Source organism: Microcaecilia unicolor, chromosome 3 (assembly GCF_901765095.1).
Source record: "Microcaecilia unicolor chromosome 3, aMicUni1.1, whole genome shotgun sequence".
Taxonomy (NCBI): domain Eukaryota; kingdom Metazoa; phylum Chordata; class Amphibia; order Gymnophiona; family Siphonopidae; genus Microcaecilia; species Microcaecilia unicolor.
The window spans coordinates 203,862,879-203,885,318 of NC_044033.1; the positions used below are offsets into that span (position 1 = coordinate 203,862,879).

General features: G+C 47.8%; 1 protein-coding gene across 8 annotated transcripts in view; it reads left to right on the plus strand.

Moving 5' to 3' along the window:
- Positions 1-22,440, plus strand: part of BRD4 (bromodomain containing 4) — a 277,955-nt gene that overhangs the window by 87,316 nt on the left and 168,199 nt on the right. For 6 of the 8 annotated variants that reach the window (XM_030197185.1, XM_030197179.1, XM_030197181.1 and 3 more), the window contains exons 4-5: positions 14,203-14,350; positions 18,062-18,363. In XM_030197185.1, the coding sequence (XP_030053045.1) occupies positions 14,203-14,350; positions 18,062-18,363 (450 nt within the window). The remainder of the gene's footprint in view (positions 1-14,202; positions 14,351-18,061; positions 18,364-22,440) is intronic. The other 2 variants (XM_030197182.1, XM_030197187.1) reach the window with 1 other exon arrangement.

Genomic DNA, 22,440 nt, shown 5'->3' on the forward strand with positions numbered 1-22,440 from the left:
CGGGCTGGCGGCGTCTTTTGGGTGGAGCTTCTTTCCTGCGCGGTTATTTTCCTCGCGTGTGGTTCTAGAGGATTGGCTGCTTTCTGCTGTCGCTCCGCCCCTCTCCCAGTGATCTCCAATCCCGGATTGCTCTTGCCAGCTGACTATGGTTACGCCCGACGAGGGGACTATTTAAGGACCGCAGCAGCCTTCAATCTTTGCTTCGGCATCTATTTGCTATAGAGGTTTAGTGCTTGAGACTGTGTGTTCTACTATCTACGTTCCTGTTTAATCTGACTACTGGATTGGACCTGACTACCCACTGTGATTGCTGCCTGCCTGGACCCTTAGATTGTACCAGACTACCCATTGTGTTGCTGCCTGCCTTGAACCTTGGACTGAATCCGTCTATTCTCCGAGGACAAGCAGGCTGCTTGTTCTCATTGACAGGTGACATCCACGGCAGCCCCAGGATCGGAAAATCTTCCTAGCAACAGAAGTTTGCTTGCTCTCGCGAGATCCGCATGCATCGTGCATGCGCACCGTCTTCCCGCCCGCTTCTAGCGTGCTCCTCAGTCTCTCTTTTTCTGCGGTCAGAACGGACGTGTATCGTTCGTTCGCGGGCCCCAGAGAGGCCCCCGTCGCCTTCTTCACAGCGGTTTTTCGTGCCTTTCGGCTAATTTCTTCCTCTCCTCTCGTGTGTTTAAAAAAAAAAGTGTTTGTTTTGTTTCCTTTACTTCGTACAAAGTTTTCTAGTAAGTTTCTTTTCTTTTCCGAGCGCGGCCTGTTTCGCCGCCCGTCCGGGTCTTTTCCCTTTTTTGGTGCCCCTTTTTTCGGCATCATCGCATTTGACCTAGCCGGCGCGATTGTTCCGCCCATGTCTTCGAAGCCTGCCAGCGGCTTCAAGAAGTGCACGCGGTTCAGCCGGACGATCTCACTCACTGATAGGCACGTGTCGTGTCTTCAGTGTCTCGGGGCTGGTCATCACCCGAACGCCTGTACTTTGTGCCTCCAGTTAAAAAAGAGGACTCGGGCGGCGAGATTGGCTCAGTGGAACATCCTGTTCGGAGCCTCGTCCGGTCTTTCGACGTCGACGGAGCCTGCGGTACCGAGGTCATCGCCGATATCGATGTCGGCATTGGAGGGAGCATCGATGTCTGGAGTGCAGGTGATGGCTGTCCAGAGGTCCCACGCTGATAGCAGTGAGCCATCGAGTGGGTCTCCACCTGCCTCGAGTGCTCCTGCTGTGCAGGACCCCGGGACTGACCACCTTCGGACCCGGCCCCGAGGAGACGTTTGGATTCCACGTCTTCCTCATCGGTACCGGGAGGTTCAGATGCCGTGCTTCGCACAAAGGCAAAGAAGCACTGACATCGGTCACCTTCCCGTCACGACACCGAAGGATTCGGTACCCGTGAAACGTGGACGCCGGGAGGAGCGCTCGTCCTCCATACAAGAGGTGTCGATGCGCTCTGCTCCGGACAGCCCGGTACCACCTCCGCGCCCCAGACAGATTCTCAGCTCGTTGCCGGTTCCGGATCCACTGCCTTGCTCGACAGCCACTCTGGACGAGCGCCTCAGAGCCATTCAGAGATTCTGGAAGGGCTGCTGCGACCTTCTGCTCCGGTACCGCCGGTGCCTGTGCTGGCGGTGCCGTTGAGTCATGCGGCAGTTGGCTCTCCGCACATGGTGCGGACTGCGGCACCGGTGTCTGCTGCCACCCAGGAGGACTCCCCGCCGACGTCGCTGGAGGGAGCTTCGTCGCCGCCGGCACGGGAGTCGTCTTCTCGGCACCGCCATAGGGGACCGGGTTCCTCGGCGTCGAGACGGGCTCGGCTTTGGACTGAAGTTCATGAGCTTGTGCCCGACACCGATGGTGAGGCCTGGTGGGATTTAGAGGAAGACACCAGGTATTTCTCTGACGAGGAGTCTTGTGGCCTTCCTTCCGATCCCACCCCTTCACCAGAGAGAAAGCTTTCTCCCCCTGAGAGTCTGTCTTTCTCATCCTTTGTCCGAGAAATGTCTATGGCCATTCCCTTCCCAGTGGTTACTGAGGATGAGCCCAGGGCTGAGATGTCCGTGGTCCTGGACTATCCTTCACCACCTAAGGAATCATCCACTGTTCCCTTCATAATGTCCTGAAGCAGACATTGATGGCGAACTGGGCGAAACCGTTAAGTAACCCACACATTCCCAAAAAGGTTGAGTCCCAGTATCGAGTCCATGGGGACCCGGAGTTGATGATGACCCAGTTGCCTCATGATTCTGGTGTTGTGGATTCGGCTCTCAAAGCCAAAGTACTAGAGATTACGCCTCGGCGCCCCCGGGCTGTGACTCTTTTGGGAGGAAGGCCTACCATTCTGCTATGCTCGCGTCCAAGATCCAATCATACCAGCTCTACACGAGCATCCACATGCGGAACAATGTGTGGCAGTTGGCGGACTTGGTCGATAAGCTCCCAGTGGAGCAGGCCAAGCCTTTTCAGGAGGTGGTCAGGCAGCTGAAGGGGTGTAGGAAATTCCTGTCCAGGGGTGCCTACGATACTTTTGATGTAGCATCCAGGGCCGCTGCTAAAGGTATAGTGATGCGCAGACTGTCATGGCTGCGTGCCTCTGACCTGGAGAATAGAGTCCAGCAGCGGATTGCAGATGCTCCTTGCCGGGGGGATAATATTTTTGTTGAGCTCATCGAACAGGTGGTAGAACAGCTCCACCAGCGGGACACTGCATTCGACAAGCTCTCCCACCGGACGTCTTCAGCATCTACCTCTTCTGGTAGATGTTTTTATGGGGGAAGGAGGAATGCTCCTTACGCTTATAGTAAGTGTAGGTTCAGTCCACCTTCCCGCCAGCCTGCTCAGACTAAACCACAGCGCACTCGTTCTCGTCAACAGCGTGCACCTCCTCAGGCCCCTGCGGCTCCCCAGCAAAAGCAAGGGACGGGCTTTTGACTGGCTCCAGGCAAGCATAGCCGAGATAAAGGTGTCTGTGCCGGACTATCTGCCTTTCGGAGGGAGGTTAAAGTTTTTCCACCAACGGTGTCCTCTGATAACCTCTGACTGGTGGGTTCTCCAAATAGTCCGGCTCAGATACGCCCTCAATTTGATCTCAACACCTCCAAATTGTGCTCCGGGGGCTCAGTCTTTCAGCTTCCAGCACAAGCAGGTACTTGCAGAGGAACTCTCCGCCCTTCTCAGCGCCAGTGCGGTCGAGCCCGTGCCACCGGGGCAGGAAGGGCTGGGATTCTATTCCAGGTACTTTTTTGTGGAAAAGAAGACGGGGGGATGCGTCCCATCCTAGACCTAAGGGCCATGAACAAATATCTGGTCCGAGAAAAGTTCAGGATGGTTTCCCTGGGCACCTTTCTGCCCATGATTCAGAAAAACGATTGGCTTTTTGGTCTCGCCTCTGCACCCAGGGTGTTCACGAAATGCCTGGCTGTAGTGGCGGTGTCTTTACACAGACTAGGAGTGCATGTGTTCCCTTATCTCGATGATTGGCTGGTAAAGAGCACCTCGGAGGCAGGAGCTCTACAGTCCATGCAGGTGATTATTTAACTCCTGGAGCTACTAGGGTTTGTGATAAATTATCCAAAGTCCCACCTTCTTCCAGTTCAAGGACTAGAATTCATAGGAGTTCTGCTGGACTCCTATACGGCTCATGCCTACCTCCCTGAGGCCAGGACGGACAGTCTTTTGTCCCTGGTCTTCTGGGTACGAGCGTCTCAGCGGATCACAGCTCGGCAGATGTTGAGATTCCTCGGCCACATGGCCTCCACAGTCCACGTGACTCCCATGGCCCGTCTTCACATGAGATCTGCTCAATGGACTCTAGCTTCCCAGTGGTATCAAGCTGCTGGGGAACTAGAAGACGTGATCCAGCTGTCCACAGTTTTTCTCAGATCCCTACATTGGTGGACGATTTGCTCCAATTTGGCCTTGGGACGTCCCTTTCAAATTCCTCAGCCACAAAAAGTGCTGACTACGGATGCGTTCGCTCCTGGGGTGGGGAGCTCATGTCGATGGGCTTCACACCCAGGGATGTTGGTCACTCCAGGAGACAGGTTTTCAGATCAATATCCTGGAGTTGCGAGCAGTCTGGAATGCTCTAAAGGCTTTCAGAGATCGGCTATCCAACCAAATTATCCAAATTCAGACAGACAATCAGGTTGCCGTGTATTACATAAACAAGCGGGGGGCACCGGATCCCGACCCCTGTGTCAGGAAGCCGTCGGGATGTGGCTTTGGGCTCGCCGTCATGGCATGTTTCTCCAAGCCACGTACCTGGCATGCGTAAACAGTCTGGCCGACAGGTTGAGCAGGATAATGCAACCTCACGAGTGGTCTCTCAAGAGTAGTTCGCAAGATCTATCAAGCGTGGGGCACCCCCTTGGTAGATCTTTTTGCCACTCAGATCAAACACAAGGTCCCTCAGTTCTGTTCCAGACTTCAGGCCCAGTGCAGACTAGCGTCGAATGCCTTTCTTCTACATTGGGAGAAGGGCCTCCTGTATGCATATCCTACCATACCCTTGGTAGGGAAGACTTTGCTGAAACTCAAGCAGGACCATGGAACCATGATTCTGATCGCTCCATTCTGGCCACGACAGATCTGGTTCCCTCTTCTTCTGGAGTTGTCCTCCAAAGAACCATGGAGATTGGAGTGTTTTCCAACCATCATCACTCAGAACTAGGGGGCACTTCTGCATCCCAACCTCCAGTCTCTGGCTCTCACGGCCTGGATGTTGAGAGCGTAGACTTTGCCTCCTTGGGTCTTTCTGAGGGTGTCTCCCGAGTCTTGATTCCAGAAAAGATTCCACGAAGAGGTGTTATTCTTTCAAATGGAAGAGGTTTGCCGTCTGGTGTGACAGCAAGGCCCTAGATCCTCGTTCTTGTCTTACACAGGCCCTGCTTGAATACCTTCTACACTTGTCTGAGGCTGGTCTTAAGACAAACTCTGTAAGAGTTCATCTTAGCGCAATTAGTGCTTTTCATTATCGTGTAGAGGGTAAGCCTATCTCGGGACAGCTTTTAGTTCGCTTCATGAGAGGTTTGCTTTTGTCAAAGCCCCCTATTAAACCTCCTGTGTCATGGGATCTCAATGTCGTTCTCACCCAGCTGATGAAACCTCCTTTTGAGCCCCTGAATTCTTGCCATCTGAAGTGCTTGACCAGGAAGGTCCCTTTTTTTTTTTTTTTTTGTTACCTTTGTACCCCGCGCTTTTCCACTCATAGCAGGTTCAATGCGGCTTACATGGGGCAGTGGAGGGTTAAGTGACTTGCCCAGAGTCACAAGGAGCTGCCTGTGCCTGAAGTGGGAATCGACCTCAGTTCCTCAGTTCCCCAGGACCAAAGTCCACCACCCTAACCACTAGGCCACTCCTCACTTCAGCTCGCAGAGTCAGTGAGCTTCAAGCCTTGGTAACTCATGCTCCTTATACCAAATTTCATCATAACAGAGTAGTCCTCCACACTCACCCTAAGTTCTTGCCAAAGGTGGTGTCGGAGTTCCATCTTAACCAGTCAATTGTCTTGCCAACTTCTTTCCCTGGCCTCATAACCGCCCTGCTGAACGTCATCTGCACACATTGGACTGCAAGCGAGCATTGGCCTTCTATCTGGAGCGGACAAGCCCACACAGACAGTCTGCCCAATTGTTTGTTTCTTTTGACCCCAATAGAAGGGGAGTGGCTGTTGGGAAACGCACCATTTCCAATTGGCTAGCAGATCGCATTTCCTTCACTTACGCCCAAGTTGGGCTGACTTTTGAGGGTCATGTCACGGCTCATAGTGTTAGAGCCATGGCAGCGTCAGTGGCCCACTTGAAGTCAGCCACTATTGAAGAGCTTTGCAAGGCTGCGACGTGGTCACCAGTCCACACATTCATATCTCATTACTGCCTCCAGCAGGATACCCGACGCGACAGTCGGTTCGGGCAGTCAGTGCTACAGAATCTGTTTGGGGTTTAGAATCCAACTCCATCCCCCCTAGGCCCATTTTTATTCTGTTCCAGGCTGCACTCTCAGTTAGTTGGTAAATTTTTTAGGTCAATCTCAGTAATGTCCTCGCCGTTGTGAGGCCCAATTTACCAATGTTTGTTGTTTTGAGTGAGCCTGGGGGCTAGGGTTACCCCATCAGTGAGAACAAGCAGCCTGCTTGTCCTTGGAGAAAACGAGGTTACTAACCTGTAGCAGGAATTCTTCGAGGACAGCAGGCGATTGTTCTCACCTACCCTCCCTCCTCCCCTTTGGAGTTGTGTCTACCCTTGTCTTTGCTTTATACTGGACTGAGGAGCACGCTAGAAGCGGGCGGGAAGACGGTACGCATGCGCGATGCGATCTCATGAGAGCTAGCAAACTTCTGTTGCTAGGAAGATTATCCGATCCTGTGGCTGCCGTGGACTTCACCCGTCAGTGAGAACAATCGGCCTGCTGTCCTCGGAGAGTACCTGCTACAGGTTAGTAACCTCACTTTCTGTGCTTCCTGCTGGCCCAGACCCTGGGAGTGAATTCACTATCTCATTCCAGCTGTTGTTCTTGACTCATGGAGTACCTCCACTACCTGCCAGGTCAGTGGCTGTCCAACCCCGTCCGGATCCGGAAGTCCTGGTGGCCACCTGCACCTGGGGGCTCAACTCCCGGGGAACGGTGGTCGCTTCCCAGGTGAAGCTAGGGGTTGTCCGGCTGCCTGACCGAGTGCAGCGCTGCTTTTCATTCACCGTGCTCAGTCGTGGCACAAAGGCTCACTACCCGAGTCATAACAAGAGCCTAGTTCCGGTGGTGGCAGTCAAGTTTTTATTCGTTGTTCACGGTCAAGCCCTGCTCCTCTTGCAGCCGTCTGGCCTTGCCCTGGTTCTGGTTGTTGGGCCTGGCTCAGCCTATGACTGTCTGGCCTTGGGTCGCTGGGCATGGAGTCATAATTCGTCTCTGTATGTCAGGTCTTGTTCCGTTCCAGGCTGGAGGTTCCTGCGTTCTCTTGGGACGTCCAGAATTGCCTTGGATGGGGCTGTAGAGCTTGGCTTATCTAGTTATAGAGCTGTTCTTCGTCACGGGATGTCGGCTCTTTTCTGTCTATGAGAAGTGGGCCCTGGTTCAGTAGTTGGACGTCGAGCTCGGCGTATGTGCCGGTCGCTCCTTTTCTCCTCCTTCGTTGGATGAATAATATTCCTCTGATTCTGAGTGGCGGGGCTAGCATGGTTTATGCTGGAGTTAGTTTCTGTTACGGTGCCCATGGCATGTCTTTGACTGTTGGATCGAGGACAATAATAGGGGGCTGGATCTCCCTATCTCTGAGTAGCGAGTTGGTCCATGTCTTTGCGTTTTGGACTGCTTTATGGGTCGGCCGACCTACTCTTATTTAGCTACTGTCGAGGCTTCTCAATCTATGCTATGGGCTGGAATGGAGTCTGGCAGTATTTCTCTGCTGTCCTTGACTGCTTCTCTTTGCGGGGCACATGGTCTCCTTTGTCTTGCATGTACAGTTTGGCCTTCCGGCAGGTAGACTTTTCCTCTGTGTACAGAGGCAGCTATTTTCTCTATCTCTGGAGGGTAGTCTTTCCCGGGTCCGGGATCATCTCGCTCAGCTATTCCGGATATCCCTGACACCATTTCAGAAGGTTGCAATTGATCTTGTTCTGGGTATCCAGCTTGTCTGTCTGGTTCTTTGCCCTTCCGGGCCTTTCACGTGTTTAATTCCTGTCGCTCTAGCTAGGCTTATCTCTGTCTGCCGATTGGCTCCATTGTTGGCTGTCGGACAGGTTTCCTCGGTGGAGCTTTGCTCTTCTCTGGGGAATGAGCCTAACGTTTTAGTCTAGTCACTCCAGTAGACATCTATAATGGTGTTCTGGTTGTGCACGTTCGGCTTTGACTCCTCGTGGGAGTCAGGCTGGGGTTTTCTCGTTTTTGTTGCTGTGGCTGCTAGATGGCTTTCTTCTCACTATGGTGAGTAACCCAGGCATTCTCGGTTTTTCGAGAGTGATGTTTTTTCATTCAGGCTGGCTCCTCAACTCAGTCTGCATTCCTGGTTCCGTAGCAGATTAGCGTAGCGATAGACGCTTCTATCGTTCAGGCTGGTACGGTTTCAGGGACCTCTGGGGTCTTACTGGGCTCTTCTTTTCGTTTTGTATCTTATCTCTTCTTCAGGAGGTGACAGCGATCGATCTATGTGTTGCGGCTTGAAGATGTATATTGTTTCCGGCGTTGGGGGGGGGGGGGGGTTCCATCCCCTTTTCGCTGAATTTCGCCTTTCCTCAGTCTTTGGATGTTCAAGCTTTTCTGTTGGAGGAGCCTGGTTCCCTGCTCATGACTAACGTTGCGTGTGTTTTCCTGTTTTCCACGTACGGGGCATGTCCTTCATTTCTCCTGGTGTTGTGGGGTCCTTTTTGAATTTGTCTGCTCCGAATTCCATCTTGGGAGTTGGTTCAAGTCTGTTCTCGAGCCTTTGGCTATTTAGAGATTCCACCCTAGTTTGGGGACTGCTTTTCTACATCCCACTCGTCTCTGAATTGATCTGTGGGACGCTATGGAAGGAAAAATTAGTTATTACGCAGCCACGTTGCTGATCTGCAAGGCTTCGTTCTGTTTCTGTGAGTCTGGCGTCCTGCACGTATGTGCGGGGCGTCGGACTCGCAGAGACAGGGCGAGGCCTTGCGATGGAAGAAGAGGACCTCTGCTGGCGGGGTTTGGGGTCACCCTGCCAGCAAGGGTGGCCGGCGGTGCGGGAGGGGGGGTCGAGAGGGTCATTGGCAGGGGGGGTCCAGGGCCAAATCTACAGGGGCCCAGGCCCCCGTGGCCACACGTAGCTACTCCACTGTCTTTAACACCTTGCCCAAAACAGTGCAGTGTAACGGTGATAAGATTCTTCAATCATTAAAATGCCTACTATCATCCTGGCATCACCTTCACCTATCCTGGTGGGGCAGGCTTGAAACTCTCACAATGATGGTTTCCCCTAAAATTAATTTTGTATTAAGCATGATACATGCGTGCACTGTTCCATAAATCTTTCTATTTGCAGGTTGAAAAGCTATTGACCTCCTTTTTGTAGAAATCAAAACCTCCTTAGACTATTTCTCAGTAAGCTCAAGGCACCCAAGGATAAGTTCAGGGTATTTTTCCTCGACTTTCTGGTTTATCACAAACCTTTCATAACTCGACAGTGTCTCTCTTGGCTGACCCCTAATCCTCATTACACTCCTTTATGGCTACATCTAGAGCACTCAATTCTCAATCCTATTCCCACACATCTTGCAATGTCCACAGCTTTATCATAGGCTCAAACAGAGAACTCAATACTTACCAACATGCAACATTGACTATTAGAGTTTGACAAAATCATAGATCACCCTACGAACAACACAGTTCATGTCTCCCTTTGGTCTAATCCTAGATTAAAAATAAATAAATTGTTATGTTAATGGAAATTATGGGCTACTAAGGACTCAAATACAAAACAACTTACGCATCTAGTTTTTCCTACATAAGCATACAACTGTGGAACGCATTACCAAAAGCCTTGAAAATGACATACGACCACCTAAACTTCCAGAAATCTCTAAAAACCAACCTGTTTAAAAAGGCATACCCTACTGATCCAATTTAAATGCCTAATCTTTGCAACACAACCAAACTAAAGTATGTAAAGGACATTACACAATTCTTCCATTCTCCGATTCCCAAACTTGATCTTACCACAACATCACCCTGTATTTGTTCACACCGGAGCCTGCAAAGGCTTCTCCGGTACTATGTAAGCCACATTGAGCCTACAAATAGGTGGGAAAATGTGGGATACAGATGTAACAAATAAATAAAATAAATACATAATTTTGTTTCCATTAGTCCCAACAGATCAATCCAGAGGCCCGCCCTTTACTTTTGTTTGTTTGCATAATTTTCATTGTTATCAGGGGGGTATTTATCCCTGTTCTGGTTCACTAAGTTACTACTACTACTACTATTTAACATTTCTAAAGCGCTACTAGGGTTACGCAGTGCTGTACAATTTAACATAGAAGGACAGTCCCTGCTCAAAGAGCTTACAATCTAATGGACAAATGTACAGTCAGTCAAGTAGGGGCAGTCAAATTGGGGCAGTCTAGATTTTCTGAAAGGTATAAAGGTTAGGTGCCGAAGGCAACATTGAAGAGGTGGGCTTTGAGCAAGGATTTGAAGATGGGTAGGGAGGGGGCTTGGCGTAGGGGCTCAGGAAGTTGATTCCACGCATAGGGTGAGGCGAGGCAGAATGGGTGGAGCCTGGAGTTGGTGGTGGAGAAGGGTACTGAGAGGAGGGATTTGTCCTGTGAGCGGAGGTTTCGGGCGGGAACGTAAGAGGAGATGAGGGTAGAGAGGTAATGAGGGGTTGCAGACTGAATGCATTTGTAGGTGAGAAGGAGAAGCTTGAACTGTATGCGGTATCTGATCGGAAGCCAGTGAAGCGACCTGAGAAGAGGGGTGATATGAGTATATCGGTTCAGGCGGAATATAAGACGTGCAGCAGAGTTCTGAATGGATTGAAGGGGGGATAGATGGCTAAGTGGGAGGCCAGTGAGGAGTAGGTTGCAGTAGTCAAGGCAAGAGGTAATGAGAGCGTGGATGAGAGTTCGGGTGGTGTGCTCAAAGAGGAAAGGGTGAGTTTTGCTGATGTTAAAGTGGAAGAAGTGACAGGTCTTGGCTGTCTGCTGGATATGCACAGAGAATGAGAGGGAGGAGTCGAAGATGACTCCAAGGTCCTTTTCTAAGGGACCACTGCAAACTGATGGAAAACTACAGAGGATGGAGTGCTATCATGATTACAATTCGCCACTTAGGTGGTTTCCCTCCCGCTGTTGCGGTAGAGGAAGAGCCTGCAAGGGTTATCTGGAGACAGGAGTAGACTTGGATATTGGATTGCTTTGCTTTTTCAGTTGCTTTGATATCGACAATACTGAGAGTAAGCTGACTGCACATGTCTACATATACATGTCTATCTCCACCTGCTGGTAGGGGGACATAACCACTCATCTCTGGATTGATCTGTTGGGACTAATGGAAAGAAAATTATCAGGTAATAACTAATTTTTCCTTCGTCTCTGGTGGTAAAAGGCTTAAAAAATGGTAATGTAAATTTTTTTTTAATCTGCTGTGTTTGTATATAGTGTGATGCTTATTATGAAGGCAAACAATACATCACCACAAATACAGTAGCCAGCAGCACTCTATTAGCTACCAAGTTCATACAAAGTTAATTATGTTCATTGGAAAATAAATCTGTTGGCTGCCTGCAATGTGACTATTCCATCACTGTTTCATTATTGCTACCAAGTATTACATATTATGGGCACTTGCTTTAAACTCTATTTTTAATTTGTTTACCCAGACCTTACATGCACATGGTATTCCTTGTTAAACTCAAAAACGAAACCTAAGGGTGGTTAAACAATTTGGAATAAATTATGTTATCTTGTAGAAGTTGTTGTTTACTTTTGCAATGTGTGTTTAGATGCCTGTACTGGTGTGTTCGTGTGATAATGTTTGAATACTTATGACTATGATTTCTGAACATGCGGCATCATTAAACAACAGACTTTTAAATGCCCAGTTGGGTATATATGGTCATCTCATCTTTGTTAAATGTTTCAGATATATCCATTGACTTGATCCCATGATGTTACTGAATTATGTTAGACTCTATTTCACTGTATTTTCAAATGTAAGCCGCGTTGAGCCTGAGTTTGCTTACGATAATGTGAGATATAAATGTCCATATTTTTTTTAAATCATTTATCCTCCACCTTTTAAGACAGTGCCTATCCAACTGGATAGTGATGGCACAAGGAAAGCAAGTTTGGTCCAGTGAAGATTAACTCAAAATATCCAGTTCCTTAGCTGGGGTCTAGTATTACCATATTGAAAATGCGACCATAATAAGTTAAATAACTGGCTTTCTTGAAAGGATTATATAACCTTTGGGTGCATGACTAGGAACAAAAACATGCACTTGCATGTGCAATATCACAATTCCTCATGTATAGCCACAAAACAACCTTTTAGAGTAGATAGTTTCACAATGAGCTCCTTTTATTATCGACCAGATAGAAGCGAAATGTTTTCAGTTTTGGCACAGTATAAGTCATCAGAAGAACAAAATATAAGAAAGCCAGTGGACTGCATTAACGGCTTATAGCCCAATTAGTTATGTCTCAACAAATGAGAGAGCTGTATGAAACCAAATATTTATTTTATTATTTTGACTTATAAAACATATCTTCACTGAAATTTGGCCATATAGAATAATGTAGAAAAAGTAGCTCAAAATACAGAGTGTATAACTGCTGTTTCTACCAGCTACAATCATTTTTAAGCTGTTTTAGTGATATTTATTTTTATTTATTTATTTATGAACATTTGTACCTCGCTTTTTTCCACATAAAGCAGACTCAAAGTGGCTTACAATGTACAGATTAATCAATTACAATTACATTGGATAGGGGGGAACATTGCTTTTGACTCGTAACCACTCGCCTCCATCTCCTCCTTCCTGTCTGTACACATTGATTTGATTTGCTTACTTTATTTTTTCTCTATTAGATTGTAAGCTCTTTGAGCAGGGACTGTCTTTCTTCTATGTTTGTGCAGCGCTGCGTATGCCTTGTAGCGCTATAGAAATGCTAAATAGTAGTAGTAGTAGTACTTTGAAATTCGCTTTCAATTATTTTATGTGGTGAACTTTCAGTCGGCTTCTAGCCTTAAATTTAAGATATGCTATAGAAATGCTAAATAGTAGTAGTAGAAAGGGAAGACAGACTAAGATGGACGGAGGAAATCCAGATGCGGAGATGGCCCAGAGTGGTATGAAAAAATTTAATATCTAGATATGGAAGCTTTCAAAATTCCCTTATCCTCCACTTTTTAAGGTGTTGCCTACCCAACTGGAACAGCTTTAGACATTTTACAGACGTGTAGGCAGTCCGTTATTTCTAATAATCTTTTGCTTTTCAGTAGTGTTTGCCATTGTTTTGGGTGAACTAAAATGAACCCATGCTCCTCCTTACTGACCAGCCCCCATAATGAGCTAGATAGGCTCATTCCATCTGCTGCTCTCAATCTAACCTCCTTGAAAGAAACTCATGCTGATCTGTGTGGGGGAGGGTCATCCTTTTCATTGGTGGGGGGGGCTATCAGGATATCTGAGAACGACATAATCTGTTGCAAGAAGGAAAATAGAAGAAACAGTTCTCTGTTTAAAAATAGGAAGAAAGCAGTGTATCACTATGGTGGACTTGAAAATGTCAAATACTAGTATTGGCCACTTTTAACACTTTCTAGCATTGTTAAAACTATATTTTCAGTACTGGAATATGTTGTCTACCTTTCCTTTTTTTTGTTTGTATTGCTGCTACTGCAGTAGTTTGGTGTTCTGCTATGAGAAATCAAAATCTTTACAGAGCACATTAAGATTTGTTTGCAGACTGACAAGTGGAGATCAAGGATGATAACTCCGGTTTAACAAATGTATCTAATTTTAAATAAGAAAAGTAAATGTACATTTTATATTTACATAAACGTGCAGTAAGCTTGAGTTGCTGCCTACATTTTTTTTTTAGGAGCTGGAAAAAGAAGCTTTATTCATTGCAGTTTGTTAAAATTCAATTAACCACCCTTTGAAAATGTATGTCAAGGCAATAAAGCAAATAAAAACAAAAAAGAACCCCCTATTAAAACAGAGACATTAAAACATAACTGAAAGGTAAATTATACTGGATTATGACAAACTAGAGCAATCAGCCAGCCACATAAAGATAAAAAGGAATACAAAAGAAAACCAACAGAAAGGGGGGGGGGGGAACCAGGAACAGATAAAGGATCATGGATTTGTACTGCCTTTTTGTGATACAACCAACGAGAAGATCACAAATCTCTGCTTTGTTTTGCATTCTTTTTCTGCCCTGTGGACTTCCCCCTTCTAATCTGTTTCCCATTTTCCTGCCTCCCACATCTCTCTCTCTCTCCCCCCCCCCCCCCCCCCCCCTCATCCCTCCACAAAAAAAAGATGCCTTTATTGAAGGCCCTCAATCTTCATGTACTTAGGGGCGGTAGGGATGCTGACATCCAAACATTTTTTTTTCTCCTCGTTCTTCACAGTGTCATGACTCTTCAGAGATGTTTAAATTACAGCACCTTTTTAGATCTCTGTAGTATTGTTAAATTAAAACAGTCTCTTGTTTAACATGTTTCTCTTTATTCTGCAGCCTGGGGATGACATAGTCTTAATGGCAGAAACCCTCGAGAAGCTTTTTCTGCAGAAAATCTCGGAAATGCCCCAGGAAGAAACAGAGATAGTAATAATGCAAGTGAAAGGAAGAGGGCGTGGAAGGAAAGAGCCAGGTAGAGTACCAGGTGACTCCAAATTCTACTATTAATGGTCCTCCCATATTTCCACTACTGCTTATTGGCTTCCCTTTCTCTGTCTTTGGTATGTTCTGCTGTGACTTGCCTGAACTGTACCCGATAGGTACAGTGCCACCTGCTGGGGGCGATTCTGACATTAAATACACCGCCTCCTGTTTGCTCTGTTAGTGATGCTACATCCATTTACTGGTCTAATTGCTGGTCTACTGAAGTGGTGTTTTTGTTGCTATTAGCAGGTGCTGCTTTTTGTCACCTCACAGGAGAAACAAATGTTCAGGCTGAGCACCTGAACCACCATCCAGTTGTGGTTTCCTGTACCACCAGATCCCCATTAATAATAATAGTTTAAAAATGTCAGTTCCGCAGTTAGCCTTGCGGTTCGACGTGGATTACAAAACCAAGAAGCTGGACAGTCACCAGAAAATACAAAACTAAGGAAACCTACAACAAACTTAAATAGTACAGATAAAATTACATAAGACTCCTAACATGGAACCTTGCATGACATAGCTATAATTGAGGTTCCTCTTTCCCACATGCATCACTTTGCACTTGCTCATATTAATCGTCATCTGCCATTTAGAAGCCCAGTCTCGTAAGGTCCTCTTGTAATTTTTCACAATCCTCCTGCAATTTAACGACTTTGACTAACTTTGTGTCGTCAGCAAATTTAATTACCTCACTAGTTACTCCCATCTTTAGGTCATTTATAAATATGTTAAAAAGCAGCGGTCCCAACGCAGACCTCTGGGGAACCAAAATAACTACCCTTCTTCATTGAGAATACTGACCACTTAACCCTATTTTCTATCTATTAACCAGTTTTAATCCACAATAGAACACTACCTCCTATCCCATGACACTCCAATTTCCTCTGGAGTCTTTCATGAGGTACTTTGTCAAACACCTTCTGAAAATCCAGATACACAATATCAACCGGCTCCCCTTTATCCACATGTTTGTTCACCCCTTCATAGAAATGTCGTAGATTGGTGAGGCAAGATTGCCCTTCACTAAATCCATGTTGACTTTGTCTCATTAATCCATGCTTTTGAATATGCTCTGTAATTTTGTTCTTAATAATAGTCTCTACCATTTTGCCCGGCACTGACATCACTCACCGGTCTATAATTTCCCAGATCTCCTCTGGAACCTTTTTTAGAAATCGGCGTTACATTGGCCACCCTCCAATCTTCCGGTACCACGCTCAATTTTAAGGATAAATGACATATTACTAACAATAGCTCCGCAAGCTCATTTTTCAGTTCTATCAGTACTCTGGGATGAAAACCATCCGGTCCAGGAGATTTGCTACTCTTCAGTTTGTAGAACTGCCCCATTACATCCTCCAGGTTTACAGAGAATCCATTAAGTTTCTCCAACTCGTTGGCTTTGAATACCATTTCCGGCACCGGTATCCCACCCAAATCTTCCTCGGTATAGACCAAAGCAAAGAATTCATTTAATCTCTCCACTACGACTTTGTCTTCCCTGATTGCCCCTTTTACTCCTCGGTCACCTAGCGGTCCAACCGATTCTTTTGCCGGCTTCCTGCTTTTAATATACCTAAAAAAAATTTTACTATGTTTTTGCCTCCAACGCAATCTTTTTTTCGAAGTTCCTCTTAGCCTTCCTTATCAGCGCTTTGCATTTGACTTGACATTCCTTATGCTGTTTCTTATTATTTTCAGTTGGTTCCTTCCATTTTCTGAAGGATTTTCTTTTAGCTCTAATAGCTTCCTTCACCTCACTTTTTAACCACGCCTTTTAAGCCTCTTATTATTTTTTAAAGAGGAATAGGTGAATGGATTAACATTTCTAGTAAGTTTTTTAGTATTTGCTGAAAAACATCAAATAGTCCAATAGATATAAATAATTTTATACAGCAAAAGCAACAAAATTTTAAAAAGACCCTGGCCTGACCAGGAAGCCAGTGGATTTTTAAATAGAACGGGGATATGCTGTCAGATTTTTTTTCAAGGAGAAAATTAAATATACAGCTGCATTTTGAACTGTTTGGAGCTTTTTCAATATACACTTTTAACAGCCTAAATAGCATTACAGTAATCTAAAGAACTAAGTATAAGGGATTGAACTAATATACAAAAGTGGTTAGATTGAAAGTACTTCCTTATGCGTCAAAGATCACGCATGACATAAAACGCTTTCTATATCAGATTATTAACCTGTGCTTGCCATGTTAAATGTGTATCAGGGAGTACCTCCAGCACTCTGAAGATGTGCCCCACTCCACCCCCATCTTCAGATCCGGATTGTGACTTGGTGTTGGCTCCTCCTGTCCTGACCGCTCCTAATATCTCCTGGGATGCCCTTCTCATGATCTCTGTAGTTAGACCTCCTTTTACAGGATGTCTCCCTGCTTCCTAAGTGAGGAGTTGTGCTGTTCGTTCTTGAGAAAGCATCACTACTTTCGGCTACCACATATTCCCAGGATGACTGACAGTACCCCATACTATGCTGGAGCCTCTGATGCCATTGTGGAGTCACTGAAACCTTGCAGATGGATGCCACTATGGTCAATGTGACTGGGTGCATTTTAAAAGGGAGGACAAGGGCATCTTCTGCAGAAACCCTCTGCAAGCTCTTCCATAACTCTGAAGCAATGTCTGAGCTCGCTAGACACAGAGGCGTCTTGATTGAGGACTTGGCCTTGCCGAGACATGTTTCGATTATGAGGATGCAGACCTTCAGCTGGATAGTTTTTGCCTACAGATGGCTGCATGCTGCTCTTATGCCACGTATTGTCTCCTCGAGCTTTGATCTTCCTCATGGTGAAGTATCTTCAGTGGATCTGATTGTGCACTTCTTGGCATGTGGGCTGGCAGTCATATGAGCAGGGAGATATTGATTTCTTTCTCGATGTTCTCTTTTAATGGGCCCCAATGCATAGTGAGCTCACCTGCCGCATCTCAAACAAAGGCGGAAAATGAACTGCAGAGGGAGAAACTCTCACTTGTCCAACTGTTCTCCTCAGCCATTGACTTTCATGGTTTGGATATATGATGCTTAGACATGTGAAGAAAAATGCAAGAAGGCAAGAAACCTAATAGAGAGTCTCTGCAGCACTGCTAGGATCCTTTGTACATTGCTCAAGGTCTTACTGTTGTAGCCCTTTTACAAAGCATATAAAACTTCCCCTGGGAAGTTTGGAGGAGGCACATATGGAGAGACTTTAGTTTATTAGTAATTTATGTTCCACTTATTCCTAAGTGGATCACATGATCCACCTTCAGCAGAAGCTTTTCAGCTTTAACAGCAATATGAATCAACTTGGTTGATGTGCTCCTATTAATATACCTCATTTTCAGTGTTCTTTACCTTTCCTTCTGCGCCCCCCCCCCCCCCCTTAAATGTCAGTGTTTGCATAAAATCTGTAGGGCAGGTCAGGTCTGTAATATGTAGTGAGATCTGTTAAAATATTAGTGGTGTGACCAGCTTTTTGCAGGAGACAGTGGTGCACTTGCTGTGCAGAGAGACTAGATGAAGTACAATCAAAAGTGGGACTGGTATATGGGAGCAGCTAGAAAGCACAAGGCACCTTTTGGGGATAGTCTCACTGTACAGTACAGTATGGGTTTTTAGAGGCCTTGAATCACTGGTATGCTTGGGGGAGGTGCTTCTATAGATCTTGTGACTTGACTTTAGCTTCATTTTTATCTTTCTGTGTTTCTTTGGCAGTGACGACGAAGGCAGCTGCATCAACGGTACAGACAGCAACTCGGGCGTCGACCCCACCGCAGACGCGGGCACCTCCACCACAGAACCTTCCAACCACCCATCAGCCCGTGCAGCCAACTCAGTCCTTTGCTCCTGTCACCACCGACCTCATTGTGCAAGTTCCAGTAATGACACCGGTTCCTCTGACCCCACCTCCGCCAGCTCCTGCTCCTGCTCCCGCTGCTATACCTGCTCCTCCCCCAGCACCACAGCCTATCCAAACGCACCCACCCATCATCCCAACGACGCCGCAGCCTGTAAAGGTGAGTTCCCTACTACTGCTGCTAGTTCCAGTTCTCATTAACTTTGTGCTTGCTTATTTTTCCCTCGTTTTTTCAGTTTTTTTTCTATAAAATTGACATTACCCCTGTTTTGTTTATCCCTGCCCGTCCCTCTCTCTGCAGTTCCCTCTATCTGCTCATCGTGGTTGTCGTTATTCAGATTTTTAAATTTATTACTTGCTTTTGCTGAGCGCTAGCTTAAAGCACAGTACAATAGGGTACAAAAGCTATTTCCCCACCTAAATTGGGCTTGCAATCCAAGTTGCACCTGAGGCAATGGAGGGTGAAGTGACTCAGCCAAGGTCGCAAGAAGCGTCAGTAGGAGAAACATAATGTACGTTACATAGTAAGCCAGACATTAACTGGCATGGTTTCATTCTCCTGTACTGTTCAAAGGCTGTCATTTTAAAAAAATGATCTCTAAAGCTCATGTATTCCTATAGTGCCAGTTGGATTATTTGAAGATGATGGGAGTCTACACGTTTCAATCAGGGACTCTAGATCAGGCTCCTCTGGGAAAGATTCTTCTCACTCTCTCAAGGCTGTGATTCTCTATGGATATTGTGCTGGAGTGAGACCTATATTTTGGGATAAATCCTTCATGGTTCCTGTTTTCTTTGAGCCAAACCTCCTTTTCTTGGTTGTGTCACTGGTCTGCTAGGGATGGACATAGTAGCTGCTGCAGGCCTCCAGCTTTGGCGCGTGATTAGGCCTGACCCAGATTGGATCTTGTTTCTGAATCCTTTATTCCATGCCAAATAGCCTCTTCCCTCCTGAAATGTGGATCTATTGTTTGTCCTCTGATTAGAAGTCTGTATTTTCTGTGGAATACTTAGCAGGTTTAAAGTATAATCTGAAAAGCTGTTTTGTTTTTGTTTTTTAACTTGAAATTTTTATTTAAATTTACTTCCATATCATCAAGCTGATCAATCCATAGACTGGTGGGTTGTGTCCATCTACCAGCAGGTGGAGATAGAGAGCAAACTTTTGCCTCCCTATATGTGGTCATGTGCTGCCGGAAACTCCTCAGTATGTTCTCTATCTCAGCAGGTGGTGGTCACACACAGCAGCAGCTCTGGCTAGGCCTCCAAGCCTAATTTTTAGGTTTTGTTGAGTGCCTGGGGTTGAGGGCTCTTTTGAGCAAGTGCAAACCTGGTGGTGCCAGGTCCCTCCTTTTCTCCCCCCTCCCGCTGGCTCTGTTAAAAAAAAAAAAAAAAAATTTTTGAACGTCCTTAAAGGCGTTTATTTCGACGTTTATTTAAGCGTCTATTGCAGCTACTCACTGGGACACCAGGTCGTTACAACTCGGAGCGGACAGCAGGTAATTTTTACCTTTTTATAGCGGGCAGGGGGTTCCCCGATTCTTCTCCTCGTGGCATATGGCGTCGGAGGGCGAGGGCGCAAAGGGTCGCTCCCCGGGTCGCTTGAGCGCTTCTAGAGGGGATGCAGGGGTCTTAAAGCCTGATTCGCCCTTGTTGGGTGACAGTTTCGTGACCGATGAATGTCCCGGTCCTTCCTCCGGCGTGGCGGTTTTTCCCGCCATAAACGCCCATCCCCCGCTCCTCGCCTCCGCCATCTTGGCCGGCCACGCGGCTCGGACGGCTTCTTCTTGGGCCGCCCTTGAGGTTGGAGACATTAATGCCATGAACGCCCTTAATTTGGGCGACGGCACAGAAGCGGCTAAAGTTAAGAGCCGTTCTTCCCGCGCGGCTCCTTCGCGGAGTTTCGCGCCGGACGCCATTTTGGATGCGCAGCATGTCTCTCCCCCGCTATTGCGAGCGCCGGTTGAGGGTGCGTCTAGGGCTGTTGCCCAGGCTGCGGAAGTGCACAGTCTGGGGGGTTTCTCCCCCGAGTTTGTTTTGCTGCTGCATCAGGCCTTCCTCATGCACAACGCTGCCCCTGCTCCCTCGTCTGGTAAAGAGGTTGAGGTTCCCAGAGGTAAACGCCCTCGGGTTGATTCCCAGGCCTTGGAGGAATTTGTCTCCTCCGATGTAGATGAGGGCAGCGTGTCTGAGGTCTCCCAACGGTCCTTTGCGGATTCCTTGGAGGAGACGGATCCCCGCTCGGATGGAGCGGATGACCCCTCTGCAGCGCGGCTTTTTAGCCCAGAGGATTTGCCCAACCTGTTGTTACAGGCCATGGACACTTTGAAGATTTCCTCTCCGGAGGACGTCTCTCCCTCAGCCCCTGTTGGCTCTGCCATTATGCTGGGGACGAAGCGCCCGCCTAGAACCTTCCACGTGCATGATGCCATGCACACCTTAATTTCGGCTCAATGGGATGTCCCAGAAGCGAGCCTTAAAGTGGCTAGGGCTATGTCCCGCCTCTATCCTTTGGCTGTGAGTGAACGTGAGGCCTATCTGTGGCCTACCGTGGATTCTTTAATCACTGCGGTGACTAAGAAAACGGCGTTGCCGGTGGAAGGTGGCACGGCCCTAAAGGACGCCCAAGACAGAAGATTGGAGGCGGCCTTAAGGTCGTCCTTTGAGGCGGCTGCTTTAAGTTTGCAGGCCTCAGTTTGCGGCTCCTATGTGGCCAGGGCGTGCCTGACTATGGTGCAGCAGGCTTCCCCCTCGGATCATTCCTTGAGGGCTGATTGGCCGGCCCTGGAATCGGGCTTAGCCTATTTGGCAGACTTGCTGTATGATGTCTTGAGGGCCTCAGCGAAAGGCATGGCTCAGACAATCTCTGCGCGGCGGTGGCTTTGGCTGAAACATTGGTCTGCTGACCACGCCTCTAAATCCCGCCTGGCTAGGTTGCCTTTTAAAGGCAAGCTCCTCTTTGGGGTCGAGCTGGACAAAATCGTGACCGATCTCGGCACGTCTAAGGGCAAGAAATTACCAGAGGTCAGGGCTCGGGCTAGTACTCGTCCCGGTACCTCCAGAGGACGGTTGCAGGAAGCCCGTCGGTACCGCCCGGGCAAGTCGGGTTCCTCTGCCCCCTCTTCCTTCAAGAGGAATTTCTCCCCCAAGCAGCATTCCTTTCGCAGAGACCGCCGTCCCGGAGGTGCTCCCTCCGGTCCTCCCCCAGGGTCTCGTACCCAATGACGGGGTCTTGGTCCACGCCCCAGTGCAGATTGGAGGACGGCTGTCCTCGTTTCTGGGCGAATGGACCACAATAACTTCAGACGCGTGGGTGCTGGAAGTCATCAGAGACGGCTACAAACTAGAGTTCTGCCGACCCTTAAAAGACGGGTTTGTACTCTCTCCCTGCAAGTCTCCGGTCAAAGCTGTGGCAGTGCAGCAGACCTTGGACAATCTGATCCGCCTGGGCGCGGTCGTTCCAGTGCCAGAAAGTCAGCTTGGCAAGGGACGTTACTCCATTTACTTTGTGGTACCAAAGAAAGGAGGTTCTGTCCGGCCTATCCTCGACCTCAAAGGGGTCAATCGGGCCTTGAAAGTGCGGCACCTTCGCATGGAGACTCTCCGCTCTGTTATAGCGGCAGTGAAGGCAGGAGAGTTCCTGGCATCCTTGGACATCAAGGAAGCGTACCTGCATATTCCCATCTGGCCTCCTCATCAACGCTTTCTGCGTTTTGCAGTCCTGGGACGACACTTCCAGTTCAGAGCCCTCCCTTTCGGGTTGGCTACTGCTCCGCGGACCTTTTCCAAAGTAATGGTGGTCATCGCGGCCTTCCTACAAAAGGAAGGGGTACAAGTCCATCCTTATCTGGACGACTGGTTGATCCGAGCCCCCTCTTATGCAGAGTGCGGCAAAGCTGTGGACCGGGTAGTTGCTCTTTTGAGCTCCCTGGGATGGATCATCAACTGGGAGAAAAGCCAGCTGCGCCCGACTCAGTCCCTGGAGTACCTGGGAGTTCGATTCGACACCCAAGTGGGCAGAGTGTTCCTGCCAGACAATCGGATTGTCAAACTTCAGGCTCAGGTGGACCAGTTCCTAGTAGCCTCTCCCCTTCGGGCTTGGGACTATGTGCAGCTGTTGGGCTCTATGACGGCCACGATGGAAGTTGTGCCCTGGGCCAGGGCTCATATGAGACCACTTCAACACTCTTTGCTGCAGCGCTGGACTCCGATGTCGGAGGATTATGCTGTGCGCCTT